The sequence below is a fragment of the Panthera tigris genome, chromosome A2 (assembly GCF_018350195.1).
Source record: "Panthera tigris isolate Pti1 chromosome A2, P.tigris_Pti1_mat1.1, whole genome shotgun sequence".
NCBI lineage: Eukaryota > Metazoa > Chordata > Mammalia > Carnivora > Felidae > Panthera > Panthera tigris.
In genome coordinates this window covers 17,047,783-17,069,142 of record NC_056661.1, presented here as the reverse complement: position 1 = coordinate 17,069,142, position 21,360 = coordinate 17,047,783, and the positions used below count along the sequence as shown (strand labels likewise).

At 40.3% G+C, this 21,360-nt stretch overlaps 1 protein-coding gene across 4 annotated transcripts in view; it reads left to right on the top strand.

Moving 5' to 3' along the window:
- The window catches only part of SMARCC1 (SWI/SNF related, matrix associated, actin dependent regulator of chromatin subfamily c member 1), a 201,888-nt gene that overhangs the window by 136,940 nt on the left and 43,588 nt on the right, over positions 1 to 21,360 (top strand). For 3 of the 4 annotated variants that reach the window (XM_042978827.1, XM_042978826.1, XM_042978829.1), the window contains exons 22-24: positions 13,963 to 14,018; positions 17,893 to 18,007; positions 18,848 to 19,002. In XM_042978827.1, coding sequence (XP_042834761.1) covers positions 13,963 to 14,018; positions 17,893 to 18,007; positions 18,848 to 19,002 — 326 coding nt within the window. The remainder of the gene's footprint in view (positions 1 to 13,962; positions 14,019 to 17,892; positions 18,008 to 18,847; positions 19,003 to 21,360) is intronic. The other variant, XM_042978828.1, reaches the window with a different exon arrangement.

Here is a 21,360-nt window from a genome sequence, read left to right as displayed (position 1 = left end):
TAAGAGAGAGTGTGTGCGTGCACAAGTGGGGGAGGGACAGAGAGGAGAGACAGAATTTCAGGCAGACTCTGTGCCATCAGTGCAGAGCCCGATTCGGGGCTCTAACCCACTGAACTGCAAGATCATGACCTGAGCCGAGATCAAGAATCGGATGCTCAGCTGAGTAAGCCACCCAGGCACCACAAAAACTTTTTTTTTTTTAAGTTTATTTATCTTTGTGTGTGTGTGTGTGTGAGAGAGAGAGAGAGAGAGAGAGGGACAGAGAGAGAGAGAGGGAGAGAATGAGAATGAGAATCCCAAGCAGGCCCGAGCCATCAGCACAGAGCTCAACTCGAGACTTGACTTGGGGTTCAGTCTCCGTGAGATCATGACCTGAGCTAAAATCAAGAGTTGGACATTTAATCAACTTAGCCACCCAGTTGCCCCCTAAGAAAACTTTTATTAAACACATTTATTAGATTTTTCTTTAATTAACATGGGGTCTAAACAGAATAGCCTTTCTAATAACATGTTTACTTGTAGCCAAACAATACTGAAATAGTGATTGTAGCACAGTGATATTTCATGTGCCTACTAGTTAGGTTCAACTTTGCCATATTTATCTATCCAGCAGTCTAAATGATTTTTATTTTATTGTTTTTGGTGAACTATTTCAAAGTAAGTTATAGATACCATGATTCTTTGCACTCTAGATCACTCAGCATGCATCATCTCCTAGGAATAAGGACGTTTTCCTGTATGATTGTCGTAGTGCAGTGCATCTTAGTCCCTTTTTTGGTTGCCAGTCCTTCCCCAGGGAGTTGGAATTTACATGCATGTTCAAGGGTCTGTCAAAGACTTAACCTTGGTAACTTCCAATTTCATGATCTCAGGTATTGGTTTTCTTTATTTAATTTTTTGCTACTGTGAATTGATTTATGTATCTTAATCCTGGCTTAGAGAAATTTGAAAGATTATGTTAAATGATGTTTATTCCTTACAGTTGACTATGTATGCTCTAGGGATATTGAGTCACAAATAGAATATTCAGAGAAGATTCTTTTATGTCACTGAGTGGATTGTCCACCAAGTTCCTTGACATCCTGTGGAGTACAGGACTCCAAAGAATGCATCTTGAGCCATTTGTCACAGTTCTGTGTGGAGGAACCCAATTAATCACTTCTAGTTTTCACGAAGGATAAAAACTAGTCTCTAACCCATCAGGAGATTAAGAAGAACATCTTGAAAGTGATAATATTGAAAGGGTCACTTTCTCGGAACTGAAAGCCCAGAAGTGACTGTTACAGTTCTTGCCTGAGATACTATTCATCGCTTATAAATAGCCTCATTCTTCTCACTGTGAGGACTTCATACCATTTTACAAATCAGGCACTTCTAAAACACCATGTGTGAAACATGCGAGGCTAGTGAACCTAAGAAAACAGAACAGTATTTGATCATCAGACTTCCATCATGTGGAGTGGCTTCTCTCTTCTCTCTGTCAAGGTTCTATTTGAAGGGCTCTTTCAGAGGCAGTGAAGGATAGAGTCAAACTTCTGAGGAGCTCATAATTGGACACTTAACATCTAGGGACTAGCTCATACTGGCTAGAATTTAAGTGATTTGTCTAATGACCCATATTTACTAAATGGTAGGATACATATTTTTAGGGAGAAATTGGCTTCCATTATGTAGTACAATTATGTAATGCTTTTTGGGGACTTTATCAAGTTAGGCTTTTTGGTTACTTGTTAGAGATCTCTTGCTGTGGGCTACCATATAAGACATAAGTAGATCCTCTATTAATTGGGACTGTTTTTTTGTGATGAGCTACACATACGTGGAAAAAATCATTCTGTGTTGGGAGGATTGGGGATGTAATGAAGCATACATAGTATTGTTCAAGGGGGACTGGACTTGGGAGGTGCCGTAAGAGTTAGCACAAAGAGACATGTAAGTTTAGACTGGGGAAGACTTTACAAAGAAGGGATTTGAGCTGAACGCTGAAAAAGAGATTTAGGAGGTCACTGAGCCATATTGGAGCAAGTATTCGGTTCTGTAGGACAATGTGAGCAAAGGCACAAAGATGGTAACAGAAGGTTGTACAGAGGGTGGGACGTGTAAACCAGGTTAGCCTCAACCCAGAGTTCAAATAAGGACATGGAGAGATCAGATGCGCAGCTAGATTGGAGCAAAGTCACAGAGAGTGACAGGGTGATGCAAGCTTGGACTGTATATTGGCAGCTCTATGGAATGCTTGAACTTTAATGCAGAGAATGACACGATCAGATTCCAGAAGGGTTGAGTGAGTTCCCACCATGGGCCTTATTTTGTTCTTCCCTGAGAAGACAAAATCTATAGGACTAGCAGTTCTCAAGCTCTTTGGGTCTCAGGACTTCTTTATATTCTTTACAAATAATGAGGAACCCAAAATGTGTTAATTTATTTGAATTCTATCTGTTGATATTTACTGTATCAGAAGTTAAAACAGAAACTTTTAAACCAGAACAATACACAGGTGCACGTCTGCTGTAGCTGACATCATCATGTGTCATGCAGCCTCTGGGAAGCCACACTCCACATTTGCGGGAGATGAGAGTGAAAAGGGAAATGACAATCTTTGTGTTGTTATAAAAATAGTTTTGACCTTGGGGACATTTCCATGACCAGGGGAGGGGGTTTGGTACCTGGCCCACACTTTATGAATCACTGAATTAAACACTTGTCCTTGAAGGATATTCCGTTAGGGTGGGGAGACATTGTAAGTAGGTGGGTAAGGTAGGTAAGAAGGAAGGAAAGAAACGAATACAGTTATAGAAAGAGGCGCATGTGGAAGAAACACAAGTTCTGACTGGGTCAGTTAGGGAAGGCTTCACAGAGGAGGTAACCTTTTAAACAATAATGAAAAAGGAAAAAAAGGATGAACACGTGTGGCATATTCTGGAAATAATGCCAAGAAGTCTGTGGGGAGCAGGTACTGTGACCAGGTGCAGCTGTATAGATGTATGGGGGGGGGGATGATTTTGAAGGGCTTTTACCTCATGGAAGTTGAAAAGTCCCCAGGGAAGAGAAATAACAGGATTCAGTCTATTTTAATTTTTTTTTTTAACGTTTATTCATTTTTGAGAGACAGAGAGAGACAGAGCATGAGCGGGAAAGGGACAGAGAGAGGGAGACACAGACTCTGAAGCAGGCTCCAGGCTCCGAGCTGTCAGCACAGAGCCCGACGTGGGGCTCGAACTCACGAACTGCGAGATCGTGACCTGAGCCAGTCAGACGCTCAACCGACTGAGCCACCCAGGCGCCCCGGATTCAGTCTATTTTAGAAATTACCTGCTGACAATTTACAGATGACGTGCAGGAAATAGAAGAGTTCCCACCAGATCATCGTTATTTATTACTTTTGGAAGCATTTTGTTCTGTCCTCCACACTAACTTTCCCAGTTCTTTCAACTCTTTAGGAGATGGTTTCTAGATCTCCTCATTCTGGTTTTGCTGGCAGTATTATCCTCACTAGAGCAGGAAGCACTTGATTGCAGAAGCTAGGAAAAAGATATGGTGCCCATGAAGGACAGCATTCTGGCTTGGTGATGGGAGGAGACAGAAGCTCAGCTCTCTAAGGATGAGAGCGACACATACCCCTCAAGCTAAAGCATGTTTGGGGGCACAGAGCAAACGTGGAGGCGGAGGACCGGAGCCAGTTGTGGTATCAGTGCTGCATCTGTGGGAGACAGGGCAAGGGATAGAGTGGAACCAGACTGGCAGTACCATTTCCTGTTCCTAGTGTCTGAAGATACTGCTGTCATGGATGCCAGCTAATTTACCTCTCATCTTTGGTTGAGGTTCATTCAGAAGTTCAGTAGGTGTATAGTTATCCATTGCTGCATAATAAATTACCATAAAGTTAGTGGCTTAAAACAAGATATATTTATCTCCTTGCTTCCGTGAGTCTGTGCCACAGCCTTACTGGGTCCTCTGCTGAGGATATCACAAGGCTGCACTCAGGGTGGTGACTGGTCTGTGTTCTCATCTGGAGGCTTGACTACTGAAGAATCCGCCTCCATGTTCACTCCTGTTGTCAGAATCAATATACTTCCAGGTGTGGGGCTGAAGGTTCCAGTTTCTTGCTGGCTGTCAGCTGGAAGCTGCCCTAAACTACTAGAGGCCACCCGCTGTTGTTCACCATGTAGGCTTCCCCAGTGTGGCAGCTTGCTGCATCAAGCTGGCAAGGAGAGTCTAGAGTGAGTGTAGTAAAAAGACAGGATCTTATATAAATGAACATCCCATCACATTTGCCTCACACTCACGGGAAGGGGATTGTAAAATGATATGAAAACCATGAGTCAAGGATGAACAGGTCCACCCTAGAATATGACCACCTTGGTAGGCATTTTCATGGGTTCTGGTCACCTCCCCTATTTGCCACTGTCCCTCAATTCCCAACATTGAAAACTGAGAATTTGAGAGTAGCCCTCTCCTGAGTATCTTCATTCATAGGCAGAACTATCACAGCATGAATTTTTCTGTCACGGGTCAGCAGACATTTCTATAAAGGCCCACATGATAAAAATTTCAGGCTTTTGCATACCGGCCTCTGTCATAACTACTCAGATCTGCCTTTGTAGTGCAAAAGCAACCATAGACCATATTTAAACAAAGGAGTGTGGCTGTGTTCTAATAAAATTGTATTTGCAAAAATAGGCAGGAGGACTATAGTTTGCTGACCCCTGGTAAGTCAGATTGGTCGGCTATCCCTGACCCATTAGTAACATTTTAAAAGAATGGGACAAGGGCATGTGCTTCTGTAACACTCCTTGACCCTATACAGGAAAGTCAGAAGTCACATGGGGAATAGTTTAGTTAAGAAATGGGCAGAAGACATGAATGGGCATTTTTCCAAAGAAGACATCCAGATGGCTAATGGACACATGAAAAGATGCTAAACATGACTCATCATCAGGGAAGTACAAACCAAAACCATGATGAGGTACCACCTTACGCCTGTCAGAATGGCTAAAATTGACCACACGGGAAACAACAGCTATTGGCGAAGATGCAGAGAAAGGAGAACACTTTTGCACTGTTGGTGGGAATGCAGACTGGTGCAGCCACTCTGGAAAACAGTATGGAGGTTCCTCAAAATGTTAACATATAGAACTACCCTATGATCCAGCAATTGCACTCCTAGGTATTTACCCAAAGGATACAAATATAGATTTGAAGGAGTACATGCATCCCAGTGTTTATGGTATCAACAATACCCAAACTATGGAAAGAGCCCGTGTCCCATCGGGTGTTGAACTATAGAAAGAGCCCGTGTCCCATCGGGTGTTGAATGGATAAAGAAGATGTGGTGTGTGTATGTGTGTATATCTATATTACTCAGCCATCAAAATACACGAAATACTGCCATTTGCAATAATGTGGATGGAGCTGGAATGTATTATACTAAGCAAAATAAGTAGGTCAGAAAAAGACAAATACCATGATTTCACTCATGTGGAATTTAAGAAGCAAAACAGATGAACATATGGGAAAGGGGAAAAAAGAGTTGGGTGGGGGGCACCTGGGTGGCTCAGTTCGTTAAGCGTCTGACTCTTGATTTCTGCTCAGGTCATGATCTTGAGGCTTGTGAGTTGGGGCCCCACATTGGGCTCCACGCTGACAATGAGGAGTCCGCTTGGGATGTTCTCTCTCTCTGCCCCCACGCTGATCGCACTCTCTCTCAAAATAATAAACTTAAAAAAAAAAAGAGGAGGTGCCTCGGTGGCTCAGTTGTTAAGCATCTGACTTTGGCTCAGGTCATGATCTCACAAATTGTGAGTTCAAGTCCCATACTGGGTGAGCTCAAGCCCTGCTTCCGGTGAGCTTGAGACCCGCATCAGGTGAGCACGAGACCCGCTTCAGGTAAAAACATGAGCCCTGGGTGAGCACCGCTTCTCTCTCTCTCTCTCTCTCTCTCTGCCCCTCACTTGTGCCCTCTTTCTCTCAAAAAAAAAAAAAAAAAAAAAGAGGGAGGCAAACCATAAGAGACTCTTAATGATAGAGAACAAACTGAGGATTGATGAGGAGGTCGGTGGGGGATGGGTTAAATGAGTGATGGGTATTAAGGAGGGCACTTGTTAAGTTGAGCACTGGGTGTTATATATGATGAATCACTGAATTCTTCTGAAACCAGTATTACACTATATATTAAATAACTAGTTTAAATAAAATTTTGAAAAAAGAAAATCAGCTTCCAACAACCAAAAAAAAAAGTCACAGGAACCAGAAGTCACAGATGACATACCAGATTGGGAAGGACCTTTGGAAATTCAGGGCAGAATGACAGCCCTCTGTTGTTGTCACTGAGGCGGTGCCAAAGGCCACTGCAAGGGCTTATGCTAATAGATAAGTCTGGGGTCCAGCCTACTGCATTTATTAATAATAATATTGTTGAGTACTTACTATGAGCCAGTTATTAGCATTTTGCATGAAATAATTTAATCGTTAGCACTATGAACTATTATTATTCTTTTGTAGATAAACAGAATGAGGCATTTGTCAGCTAAGTAGCTTGACCAGGGTCGTTTCAGCTAGTAAATTCAGAGACAGGATTCAAACCGAGACAGTCTGGATCCAGAACTCACCCTTTTCTTCTGGAGCAGGGGCTAGGAAATTTTGGTTCTTGGGCCAAATCCAGGTTGCCACCTGTTTTTATTTAGCCCAGAATAAATAAGAGTAGTATTTACATTTTTAAATGATTGGAAAAAATGAAAAGAAGAATGTTATTTCTTGACACGTACTAACTATATGACATGCACATTTCAGTGTCTGTAAAGTTTTATTGAAACACAACCATGCTCATTCATCTTCAGGCTGCTTTCATGGCTGACTTTGTGGTACTATGGCAGAAGTGAATAGTTGCAGCTAAGACTTACACAGCCTGCAGATCTGAGCATAGTTACTGTCTGTCTGCTCTTTACAGAGCCCTTGCTCTAGCGTAAGGTCTGATTGTGAGCTATGATGTTATTTTCCCCTAGCTGACCGGGCATTCCCCTCATAGCTCAGTTACAAGTCAAAGGAGTTTTTATTTTTTCCTCCTTTTTATGTTTGGCGCATGGTCCACTGGTTTATGTTAAGTGTCTACTTGCTTAAGTTGGGATTTTTATTTTATTCATTCTAGTATCCTCTTCATTTATCTTTGCAGACATGGGTCAGACCACACATTTGTAGGGAAAGATTTCCAATCATCTACTTTGTAGACATCAACAAGATGACATGGCATATGTGAGGGACTGCAGCCTCTTAAGCATTTACAGTTCCGACCAGAATTCAGACCAAAGAGAAGCTGTTGTTTTGCGTTTCTTTTTCCAAGATGTCTGAAAGCAGCTTGAAAAAATGTTTTGTAGGATAGAAACCACTTTACATACTCCTCCACATAGCATCTTGAGGAATACACAACTCATGATTACCTCTTAATAGATGTCTGGTTAAAGGTCTGAGTGCTTGTCTTCAGGTTTCTCCCCTTAGAGAAGGTATCTTTAACTGTACCACCATTATGTGAATAAATATTAATATTATGTAACTGTTCATCTTGGACTCCTAGCTAATTAAAAGAGTTAATACCAAGTTGGACTTGCCTTACAGTAGACACGGGGAGTGTGTGATCTTTTAGAATCTGGAGCTGTAGGTTGTGGGTAGTTATTTAAAAGCAGATTATCTTTTTAAAAAAATACTGCATTTCTCCCACATAATACCCAGTCTGTAATTAAGCTGACTGAGCAAAGGTGGCCCAGTGCACATTCAGTTAATAGTAACTTAGGAAGTTAGGGTGTTTTGTTGTGTTTTTTTTAACCCCACCTGTGTTTGGTTTTTGTTCACATCTCTTCATTGTTAATATTTGAATGTGTCTTAATGCGTGTTACGTATTTCATCTGAACTAAGAACTAGAGCATTCGCAGTAATTTTCATCTCTTTCTCCCTTATCTTCTCACCTTCCTGCCGCCAGCACTAAGAATCCTAAATTTTGAATCTTGTTCTACTACTTTTTAAGTGACTTGTATCACAAAGAAAAGATGTTCTTGGGGCGCCTGGGTGGCTCAGTCGGTTAAGTGTCTGACTCTTGATTTTAACTCAGTTCATGAACTAACAGTTGTGAGATTGAGCCCGTGTCGGGCTCCGTCCTGGATGTGGAGCCCGCTTAAGATTTTCTCTCCCTGTCTCTTGCTCTCTTGCCACTCACTGCCCAGAAAAAAAAAAAAAGATGAAAGATGCGCTTAACATGTTAGGTGTAATTTTGTTTGTTTTTCAGCTTTATAAAACATGGTTTATTTAGACTTCTGAGACTTTGTTTTACTATTATGTTTTCAGTGCATATCCATGTAGTTACATTATCCACATAGGCACAGTTCATTTATATCCACTGCTGTAAAATATTTTGTTGTGTGATTATAGCCCTGTTTAATCATCCATTCTTCTATTACTGGTGGGCAGTTTGGTTTGTTCCTGTTTGTTCTCAGACACGTGTCCAACCTTGTACGTGCCCCACAGGGCACCACTGCTCCTTGACGTGTGCTTGGTGGACTAGTTGCCACAACTGAGACAAGGAGTTGGAGTCACTCAGCCCTCCGTTTAATTCGGGTATCGCTTTTTCATAAGGCAAATTTTTTGATAAAGGAACATTAGAGCATTGAATATTTTGAACATTGAACCTTGATTATTCTTGTATAACTTGTTTTGTTGTGGATCAATCTGTGAGTTACAGGGTTTTAGGAAATTCTGGGTTTTGTCCCCAAAGCAAGTGTATCACTTGACACTTCATCCAGCAACACTTGATCATACACTTCTAGTGTTAATCTCTGCTGATAATAGTAGGTATAAAGTGACATTCCGTTGTGGTTTTATTTATTTATTTGCCTTATAAACAACATTTATGTCTCTGTTCTGGAGGCTGGAAGTCCATAGTGGTTTCAAATTACACATCTCTGTATAACTGATCTGAGTATCTTCTATTTACTGGGCATACATATATCATTCTGTAACACAGCTATTTTTGTTATTTGGTCACTTTTTAATAGTTTTTATGATTTCCTTTAGAAATCTGATCTATTGATCTAGTTGCTGTACTGCATGTGTTTTCTACCATTCGGTTACATGTTCTTTCCTTTTGGCATCTTTTAATGAAAAGAAATCTTTAATTTTAATTGGCCAAAGTTAGTCCTTTATTTTATGATTACCACTTTTAAGATACCATTTAGCTTTTGTTTTTTCATGTGTCTTTACCTGTAATTGATTTTTAACATACGAAATGTGGTTGATTTTGTATGTTAATTTTATAGCTAACCGCCTTGCTAAACCCTGTGATTATTTCTAGTAACTTTTCTGCAGATTTTTTCAGGTATACAGTTTTATTCTCTGCAATCATAACTACTTTTCTTCTTTTTCTTAAATGACACTCTGGGCTACAACTTCCATGGCAGTATTGAAGGGAAATAGTAATACTGTTACCCATGTCCTACGCTTGATTTCAAAGGAAATACTGTATGCATCTCTCCAGGAAGGATGACATTCGTTTTAGGATTATCGATAACAGTTTTGAGGGCTCAGGAACTTATTTTGTATCCCTGGTTTTCCAAGAGCTTGTCATGAAAGATACTGAGTTTTATCAGACACTTAATGGGTGTGATCAAATAAGTCTATAAACTTAGAGATTTATAAATTTTAAATTACTTTTCCGATACTATCCTATTATTTTGTCATAATGTATTGCCTTTTTTATACACTGCCATGTTCTGTTTTCAGATTTTTTGCTTAGGAGATTTTCATTGTGATTATGAATGAGATTTAGCCTAGTGGCCTCTAATATTCGTTATTTGTTGTCTGTATCTGATTTGTGAATCAAGGTTATACTAGCCTCAGAGAATGGGGAGGGGTATTCTCTCTTCTTTTCTCTAGAAAAGTTTAAGTAACATTATAATCCTCCCTTCCCTAAAAGTTTGGTAGAACTCCCCCAGTAAAAACATCTGGACCTGTGGTGGTTTTGTTTAAATTTTTTAATTATTCCAGTTTTTTTGTTTGTTTGTTTGTTTTTTTATGGGACTCCTCAGGACTTCTTTTTCTTCTTGAATCTGTTTGGTAAAATACTTTCTAATAATTTGTCCATTCATTCATTCATTTGTTTGTTTTGAGAGAGAGAGAGAGAGAGAGCGCGCGCGCCAGCACAAGTGGGGGAGGGGCAGAGAGGGAGACAGAATTCCAGATAGGCTCCTCACTGTCAGCACAGAGCTTGATGTGGGGCTTGCACTCAAAACCGTTAGATCATGACCTGAGCTGAAACCAAGAGTTGGACGCTTAACTGACAGAGCCACCCAGGTGCCCCAGTAATTTCTTCATTTAATCTAATTTTTCTATTCGGCATTAAAGTTTTCGTAGTACTTTGTCACTTCCGTTTTGACTTATTAATAGTTAGGACCTTTCTTCCAGTCGTAATATAATTATTTTGTGACTTCTTTCTCTTTTCCCGATGTGTCACACTGATTTATTGCCTTTATTATTTCAAAGAACCAAGTTTGGGGTATATTGATTCTCTCTATTGTGTATGTTTTATCTCTGTTGTATTTTTGCTTTATATTTCTTTGATTTTTTTCTTGTTGTTTGTGTACCTTCTATATTCTGTTACCATTTTCCTGCTTATCAAGAACACAATGTGTAAACATTGAGCATGTTTTTCTTTTCTAATGTAAGTTTAAGAAGACTTTACATTTCCCTTTTCGTGCTATATTTACTGATTTCCAAAATTCTGTTTCTAAGCACAGAGAAATTACGTGTATATTTTAAACTTCTAGTTTTATTGTATTATGGTGAGAAACCTTGGCTTGTGTGTCATTGACTTTTCAAAATTTGTTAAAACTTGCTTTTTGACTTAATTTGTGATCAGTATTTTTTAACGTTCCACATGAGCTTGAAATTGAGAAAAGTATGTTCAAATCCCTGTTGTGAGGCACATTTTCATTTCCGCCCTACCATTCTATCAGTTTGGGTGTTACACATTTGACACTCTTTTATTAGGTTTAACAGTATAAAAAGTTAATCATTTTCTAGTGAATTAAACCTTTTTCTCATACATTGTCACCCTTTATTTCTAATAATGCTCTATTTTTGATGGCTGTATTATGGAAGAAAGCCACTGTTGATTTTGTTTAGCTTAGCTTTCATGCTTTCATATTTCCCATCTCAGTAGTCTCTGTGTGGATCATTTCTTTAGATGTGTTTTATAGTTTTGTGATTTTCTTCTCACCCAGTTTAATCTGTTTTCTCTGACTTCATTTCTAGAAAAAATTTTTTTGGTTTTATTTTGTTTTTAATGTTTTATTTATTTTTGCAAGCACAAGCAGGGGATGGGCAGAGAGAGAAGGATGGAGAATCTGAAGTGGGTTCTGTGTTGACAGCAGCAAGCTCAACGTGGAGCTTGAACTCTTGAACCGTGAGATCATGACTTGAGCCAAAGTTGCCCGCTCTACTGACTGAGCCACCCAGGTGTCCTGTTTCATTTTGGTTTTTTGCCTCTGCAGACGACTGGCCTGAAGGATAAAGCATTTAGAAAAACTTTTGATCTTTAGGGTTTTTTAAAAAATCTCTGCATATCTCTAATATTTTTTTGTTGGTTAGAGATCTTTACGATTCTCTCTTTTACTTATCTGTTGCATCCATGGCTGTGCCAAGGTTCGGGATTCAGATCTCCTATTGGCAGTCCTTGAGTGCTGAAACTGTTGATTAATATTTCTGCCCAGTCTTGGTGGTTTCCTTTCTTGGCATTTGCTCTAAACGGCTAAAATTGGGATTGGAAAGACTATCTGCAGAGGATGTTGCTTCTCATAGCTAGGGGTTGTTGCCATTGGCTTGAGATCCCATTGGCCAACCCTATGGCTGGCTCTGTGTAGGAATCCTGGCTTCTTTTCTCTGCCCTTGAGCTGGCTAGTCCAGGGCTCAGCTTCCTGATGGTGAGCTACTACAAGCAAATATGTCTGGGTGTGACCCTTCCCCTCCAGTTTTCCAAATACTTGATCCCAGATACAGGATCCAAGTTATAGATCCTGGCCCCACTTCTTCCACACTCTGGTCTCACTTCTGGTACTGTAGCCTTTTGGCATTTTTTAGAAGGTTGTAATCTTCTACCTTATGTGAGATTCATGACATCCCAAACTACCATATCCCTTGGAGCTCCTGGTCAGTCAGAATTCTGGAAGCGAGGTCTGGTTCCACCTGCAAGACTTAGAGCAAGAGGGATTTTCCTTTTCAATAACTTTGACACTGTTAGTTTTAAGTATGTTTGTTTAAATATGTTTAAATACTCTCATTGATGATAAATATTATTAGTCTTATCATTTATAAGAGGATACTATAAAGATTTAAGCTGTAGGTTATTTAGATGTTTTTATTTAAAACCACAGCAAACCCTCATCATATGTAAAATATTTGTTTTTGTTTTGGGTTTGTTTTTTTTTAATGTTCATTTATTTTTGAGAGAGAGACTGAGTGAGAGCTGGGAACGGGCGGAGAAGAAGGACATACAGAACCCGGAAACAGGATCCAGGCTCTGAGTTGTCAGCACATTTCTGATTATACTGTTTTTGTTTTTTAGAAATCTTGATTAATTTCTTACCTATAGGATATAGTTAAGACTCCCTTAGTACCACATTAAGGGCTCTTCCTCATGCGACCTTTACCAGCATTATCTCCCTGCTGATTTTTCCTATCTACCTTCCCCTTGAAAGTCATCACCAACGACATTTCCCTGGCACCCTTGAGTCTTTCAGTCTCTTTCCTTGAAATGTCCTTCTCTATATTTGTATTACCCACCCTGTCAACCATGTCCACCTAGAAAATGCTCACGTAACCATCTATCCTTCCCTGATTGAAACGGTTGTGCCCTCTGTGCTTCTCACAGGGTCTCATGCGTGCATGTATGTGGTAGACTTGTTGGTTTGTGTCTTCTCTGGCCAGTATGTGATGCTCTGGATGCTCAGTGAATACCTAGCTCTGCAGTATTTCTCCAGTGCTTGACTCAAAATATATACTCACAGGGCACCTGGGTAGCTCAGTCGGTTAAGCATTTGACTCTTGGTTTTGGCTCAGGTCCTAATCTCACAGTTTCATGAGTTTGAGCCCCGAGTCAGTCTCTGCTCAGAGCCTGCTTAGGCTCCTCTCTCTCCCTCTCTCTCTGCGCCTCCCCCACTTACGCTGTCTCTGTCTTCTCTCAAAATAAATAAACATAAAAAAAGATAATACAGGAAAAAAAAAGATATACAGGGGTGCCTGGGTGGCTCAGTCAGTTAAGCGACCGACTTCAGCTCAGGTCATGATCTCGTGCTCCGTGAGTTCGAGCCCCACGTCAGGCTCTGTGCTGACAGCTCAGGGCCTAGAGCCTGTTTCAGATTCTGTGTCACTCTCTCTCCCTCTCCCGTTCATGCTCTGTCTCTCTCTGTCTCAAAAATAAATGTTTAAAAAAAAATTAAAAAGATACACACATGCACACACTCATTAAGCATTGGTTAAATAAATTATTTGGGGCTTTTTTTTTTTTTTTTTTTTTGCTCTTTTTTACTTGAAATGTTTTTGAGGTTTTTATTTTTATACCTACAGAAAATAAAAGCCCTCATTGGACAGCTCCATGCATTTTCACAAATTAAACACATTCATGTAAAGAGCCCCAGGATCAGGAAACAAATCATTACCAGCACCTCAGGCCCCTCCTTTATCCCACTTTCGCTTGCCCACCCCTTCCTTGGTTAACTGCTGTCCTGATTTCTAACACTATTACTTTCATCTGTTTTTGAACTTTAAATTAATACAATCATGAAGTTTGTGTTTTATGCTGGACTTCTGTGAGCCATACAGTTGTGAGACTCATTAGTGCACATAGTTGTATTTCAGATACAGCTGTGTGAAAGCTTTTACCTTTTTTCCATATTGTGTTACTTGTTCTTATTCTTTTGTTCGTAGAAGGGGCTGAGGAGGAAAAAATGGAAACAGATACCGATGTTCAGCAGCCTGAAAAGGTGAAAGTCTGTTTGAATTCTTCTACAACAGAAAAGACACAGAGAGAGCATGCCTTTCGTAGCATAACGGTTTGGGTTTATTTTGTCTTTTGTCTTTGATCCCTCTCAGGGAACTACAGATGATTCTGTCAGCCATTTGGATTTTGCTGGTATAAGGTATAATTTTCACAAAGCATAACATAGGACATTTTTCACTTACTCATTCGAGGAAGATTTATCCACTCCTGAGCCTCTTCTTTTATATCCCTTTTAGGCACAGTTGGGGAAATGAATACAAAATTGTGGTTTTTACAGATACTGAATTATAGGGTTGGGTCCTATATTTGTGCCAGAAGAAAACTATAGAATACTAAGGAATTTTGTAGGAGATTTAACTGCCAGCAGGAAAATAGTTAGAAAAGTCTTAATCAGAAGGCGACATTTGAAGTAGGTTTTAAAAAGCAGGTAGAACTGTAAAAATTGAAATAGAGGAGAGGGAATCGAAGATTCCACTGGCATGGAGGAGACACTGAAGCTAATGTGCAGAAGGCAACAAAGTGCCCCATGTGTTTGTGACTTGATCTCTGACTCAGAGAGGCTATAAACACAAGGTGAGTGAGGCAATATAGAACTTTACAGCCTCTTCAAGATCAGGGGCACATGATTTAACAATGGACAAAGGACCTGAATAGACATTTTTGTAAAGAACATATACAGATGACCAGCAGACACATGAAAAGATGCTCAGTATCACTCATCATCTGGGAAATGCGAATCAAAACCACAACAAGATACCACCTCACACGAATCAGAAAAGCTAGTATCAAAAAGTGTTAGCAAGGATGTGGGGAAAATGAACCCTTGTGCACTGTTGATGGGAATGTAAATTGGTGCAGCCACTCTGGAAAACTGTGGCGCTTCCTCAAAAAGTTAAAAATAGAACCACCGTATGATCCAGCAATTCCACTACTGGGTATTTATCCAAAGAAAACGAAGATGCTAATTCAAAAAGATCTGTGCATCCTTATGTTCACTGCAACATTATTTATAGTAGCCAAGATATGGAAGCAACATAAATGTCCACAGATAAATGAATGGATAAAGAAGAAGTATGTATCACACACATACACACACACACACACACACACACACACACACACACACACACACAGGAATATTATTACTCAGCCTTAAAAATGAATGAAATCTTGCCATTCACGACAACATGGATAGACCCTAGAGGGTATTAGAATAAGGAAATAAGTCAGAGAAAGACAACTACCGTTAACATTTAACTTCTATATGGGCTACTGGCACGAGAACAGACACTCAGATCAATGGAACAGAATAGAGAACCCAGAAGTGAACCCACAAACGTATGGCAAACTAATCTTTGACAAAGCAGGAAAGAATATCCAATGGAATAAAGACAGTCTTGTCAGCAAGTGGTGCTGGGAAAACTGGACAGCAACATGCAGAAGAATGAACCTGGACCACTTCCTACACCATACACAAAAGTAAAAATAAACTCAAAATGGATAAAAGACCTAAATGTAAGACAGGAAGCCATCAAAATCCTCAAGGAGAAAGCAGGCAAAAACCTCTTTGATCTTGGCCTTAGCAACTTTTTACTCAACACGTCTCCAGAGGCAAGGGAAACAAAATGAACTCCTGGGACCTCATCAAAATAAAAAGCTTCTGCACAGCAAAGGAAACAATCAGCAAAACTAAAAGGCACCTGATGGAATGGGAAAAGATATTTGCAAATGACATATCAGGTAAAGGGTTAGTATCCAAAATCTATAAAGAACTTACCAAACTCAGCACCCAAAAAACAAATAATCTAGTGAAGAAATGGGCAGAAGACATGAATAGACACTTCTCCAAAGAAGACATCCAGATGGCCAACTGACACATGAAAAAATGCTCCACATCACTCATCATCAGGGAAATACATATCAAAACCACAATGAGATACCACCTCACACTTGTCAGAATGGCTAAATTTAACAACTCAGGCAACAACAAATGTTGGCGAGGATGTGGAGAGAGAGGATCTCTTGCATTGCTGGTGGGAATGCAAACTGGTGCAGCCACTCTGGAAAACAGTATGGAGGTTCTTCAAAAAACTAAAAATAGAACTACCCTGCAATCCAGCAGTTGCACTACTAGGCATTTATCCATGGGATATAGGTGTGCTGTTTCGAAGGGACACATGCACCCCCATGTTTATAGCAGCACTATCACCAATAGCCAAAGTATGGAAAGAGCCCAAATGTCCATCGATAAATGAATGGATAAAGAAAATGTGGTATATATATACAATGGAGTATTGCTCGGCAATCAAAAAGAATGAAATCTTGCCATTTGCAACTACATGGATGGAACTGAAGGATATTATGTTAAGTGAAATCAGTCAGAGAAAGACAAAAATCATATGACTTCACTCATATGAGGACTTTAAGAAACAAAACAGATGAACATAAGGGAAGGGAAACAATAGTATAAACACAGGGAGGGGGACAAAACAGAAGAGGCTCATAAATATGGAGAACAAACTGAGGGTTACTGGAGGGATTGTGGGAAGGGGGATGAGCTAAATGGGTAAGGGGCACTAAGGAATCTACTCCTGAAATCATTGTTGCACTATATGCTAACTAATTTGGATGTAAATTTTAAAAAATAAAATTAAAAAAAAAAACCTTCTATATGGGATCTAAAAAACAAAACAAAACCAAAAAATCAGAAATAGACCCATAAATACAGAAAACAAGGTGGTGATTGACAGAGGGGAAAGGGGGGTTAGTGGGATGGGCAAAATAAGTAAAGGAGGATTAAGGTACAAGTTTCAGTTATAAATAAGTCACAGGGCTGAAAAGTACAGCATAGGGAATATAGTCAGTACTGTAATAATATATGGACAGGAAGTAGATTTATCATAGTTAGCATTGTGTAATGTGTAGAATTGTCAACTGTGTTGTAAATCTGAACCTGATACAACATTTTACATCAACTATACTTCAGTTAAAAAAGATAAGATTAGAAGCCTTGATGAGCATTCACTCAGTATTTGAGTGAACATATACAATATGCGATTTAAGGTGTTGATTACGTGTGTTGTTTTAAAATTGTATATAGATAAGGACAGGATGAGGATAAGAGTAAAATTAATTATAATTCTTACATTGTTCAACATACTGTGCTTTGTACTTTCCATTTGTGAATTCATCTAGTTCCTAAACAGTCTCATCAAGTCAATGATGATCTCTTCATTTTATAGACAATGTTACATGATTTGTCCAAAGTCACAAGGATTTCAGAGTCAGTAAATGAAACCAAATTCTAACCAGAAGAATTGAAGTTTTCAGTCCCCAGAGCATAATCACTGATGCCCTATTGTGGCTCTTGCTAAAAACCATTAGCAAATGACTGTATTAAAGGCTTTGTCAGCTTTTAATTTTGGCAGTGTTCCATCTTCTCGGTTGATAAATGTACATTTTAAATGCTCTTGATTCTTTTGGACAGGTAATCAGTAATTCATTTGTTTATTAAGTATTTCTCTATTTAACCAGTAAATAACATAAATGAATTTCCATGCCATTCCTTTGGACATTGTGACCCTGGCTTTATAGCACAGGGCACAAAGAGTGCAGGGACTGTGTGTTGTGGAGGCCTATTAACATGTGAGCACTCAGGTGTGGAGGTAGTGAAAGGTGTTTCTTTGAATGTATTGATTTCTAGCTCTTCTCTCCAAGGCCCTTGGGCCTCCAAGGCCCTAGTGCACTCCCTGCCCAAAATAATGGAATCTTTTGTTACTCTTAGATAATATCACTAGTTGAAGGACTGGGTTTTTTTGCTCACTCTCTGTTCTCTTCTTTTATACCTCCTCGTTCAGGCAGAAAACAAAGGGGAAAACGAAACAGATGAAGGTGATAAAGCACAAGATGGAGAAAATGAAAAACATAGTGAGAAGGAGCAGGACAGTGAAGTTAGTGAGGATACCAAATCAGGTAATTTGAGGAAACTCTTTAGACTTTATTATGTAAAACTGACAAGCCCTGGAGAACTGTGAGCAGTTTAATTGTATAGAAATTTTCCTCACTCATTAGGTTTTTTTTTTTTTTTTTTTTTTAAGTTTATTTATTTATTTTGAGAGAGGGAAAGAGAGTGTAAGCAGGGGAGGGGCAGAGAGGGGGAGAGAGAGAGAATCCCAAGCATGCTCCACACTGTCAGCACAGAGCCCAACATGGGGCTTGATTCCACAACCGTGAGATCATGACCTGAGCCACAACCAAGACGGACGCTTAACTGACTGAGCCCTGGGTTTGTTTCTTAATGTAACAATAAACAAGTGTTCGAGTTTGAGTTTTATTTGGCTCCTAGGCACCAGTGCTAATACCAATGGCTACCTTGTTTTCAGTAATATGTAGACAAACAAGTTGCTCATTGTGACAGAAGTCACGGTCAGTGGCTGGCGGATCCATCGAGCCTGTCTCAGAAGGCTTGCGGAAGTGCTTTGTTCTCATTTCCTCCAGACACTAGGGTTTCTCAGAGCCTTTCATTGACTGATCTTTTTGGTCTTACGGCAGGGCTTAGTTCCCTTTATATCCTAGGGAACTACACAGAGAGCTTAGAGAAATGAAGGAAAGACAAAGCATACTATTTAGAAAATCCATCTCAGATGGAGGCTCCCTTACATGCATGGAATGGCTCTGCAAAAGTCTTACAAAGAAGGAGGCACTGAGATCTCTTTGTAACCTCAGTCCTAGTTTGTCATGTGGCGGAGGTGAGAAGTAGATGGCTTATTGAGATGGGGCACACTGGTAATAAGGCTTTCTGATTTTTTTCAGAAGAAAAGGAAACTGAAGAGAACAAGGAACTCACTGATACTTGTAAAGAAAGAGAAAGCGATCTCGGGAAGAAGAAAGTAGAACATGAAATTTCCGAAGGAAATGTGGCCACGGCCGCAGCAGCTGCTCTTGCTTCAGCTGCAACCAAAGCCAAGGTTTGCCACTGACAGCCCTTTCCAGGCTCTTGCCAGCCGTGAATGGTTGCATTGTTGTCAGTTATTGAGAAAGTTTAGTATAATGAGCCTTGCACCCAACACGAGATGACTGCTTGACCGGCATTTCTAGGTTAAGAATTGTGCAGGCAGGAGGGGTGGGGGCGAGTCGCAGATCTGGTCCTAGAGGGGGGCTGCCTTCCAGGCCTTGCTTATACCGCTCCACTCAGCTCATGGAGACCACAGAGATGTAGCCGAACTTAAAGTCCCTCACATTTGCCTGCAGAACTTGTCTTAGACTACTGTTCCAATTTCTGTTCGATTGAAATATTTGTGATTTTTAAGACAAAAATCTGTTTCCTTGTATAAATACTTCACCCTGCTCTTACAGACTGAAAGGAAAGAGGGGGATCTAAAATAACTTTTTCTTCTTGAATTTGCCAGCTTTTCTGGGGGTGGTTTTCTCTATTTATAACCTAGTATTGGCTTCACAGCATATTTAAGAAAAAAAGGAGAATGTTATTTTTCCCACTTTGTGTTGCTTTCGCATTTTAAAACATTCCAGGCATGAATATGTGAAGTTTTGAAAAACCTTTTCACCCCTTCTCCATCCTACCCTCTGAAGTAGCTTTCTTCCATTATAGGTTCCCACGTTTTGAGGAGCGTTTACTGGAACATACCTAATCTTTTTATCTTGAGCTGTTCTTAATCCATTGGTAAAGATATTCTTTCATGGCCTTTAGTACCTGTAGACTGTTCAGCTACTGCAGACTACTTCTCCAAGTGCTTAATCTGTGGTGCATGATTTAATAACAGACCCACAGGTAACCCAGTTTAAACCACAAGACCATTGTTTTGAGTTCCCACACATCAGGCCTAGGTGTGGACAGTGAGGAGGAGGGTGTTTACAGGGCACAGTCAGTCCAGACAGTAGCCCCAGCTGAAGCTGACTCTTACAAGAGCTGGAGATCCTGTGTGTTCCTACTTCCCAGTCTCTTCCACAGATGCCTCCCGATCTTCATGGTGGTTTAGTTGCAGTATTAGGTATTCTCTCTCCTCTACCGTTCTCTGTCTCTGGGGATGAGTGAGTACTTCTCTGGATGCCAATTTGACAGCTGTTTCCTGTTCATTTGGTTTTGCTGCTTCACTGGAAGCAGTTTTTTGATTCTCTGTTTCTCCTGTCAGGCTGGACCCTTTGGCACCTCATTGCCTCAGAGCTAAGTTCTCGTTCAGACTGCTACCAGGGATCTTAGAGACCTTAAGGATGGTCTTGGGATTATTTCATAAGTGAGCTGGAGGCCAGGAGGGCCTCTGTCCTTTGTGACATTTATCAGGAGACAACACAGCCATCCACCAGTCTTCAGAGTTGCAGCCTCAGGTCATCTTGTCTCTCCTCATTCTTTCACTTTCCATAGGTATTCAGCCACCAAATCCTTCCTGGTGCATTAGTGCCTCTGGTAATGCCCGGGCCCTTCACTTTCCCCTTAGGCTGGCATCCCTCATCCTCTGCCTATCTCCTCCAGCCCATTCTCTGTCTTTAGCAAAGTAATCTTTTTTATTTTTGAAATTTTCTATTGATAATTTACATTTGTATCAGTAGATATATATGTCTACGGCTAGTGAATTATTCACAGGTGGAGCCCACCTGTGGGCTCACACACAGCACCCACTTCAAGCAGCATAATATTCCTAGCCTTTCAGAAGCTTCCTCATACTCCCTTTTGGTTACCGTCCTCCCCCCGCCCCCGCCCGCCCCCCAAGAATGGTTGCTAACCTGTCTTCTAATACAATGGACTACTTACTGCTTTTCTGAAGAATCTGTAAAAATACAAATAGGAACATGATACTTTCTTAAATAAGCTCTCTATCTCTCTCAGGCTAAAATTTCAAACTCTTTAGTGTAGAATTCACAAGATTTTCATGATCAGGACCCGTCTCAGTTCTCAAGCGTCCTTTCTTGCCTGTCCATCCAGAACTGTTCCTTGTGGTTCTCCCAGATAGAACCCACTGTGTGATCTCCAGTTGGGCTTTTTTGGACCCTCTTCCCTCTCATAGAGATGTTTCTCTCTCTCTCTCTCTCTTCCATTATTTCTCCTCCTTCTGCCACTGTGTCAGCTTCACTGTAAGTTGCTGGAGAAGGAACTAAAATGGTAGATGACCATAAATCGTTTTCATAGCTGATGAAAAACATCATGGCCTCATAGCTGTTAACATGTGCAACTTTGGGCACAAAAGTTTGTGTGCTGTGTACTTCTGACCACCTTGCCACAGCTGTTTGACCCCTTTACTGCAGAGAAACTGCTTTTATGGAGCAATTGCCCTGCTCCTTAGATGTTCTGTGCAAGGTTTAGAAGAGTCCAA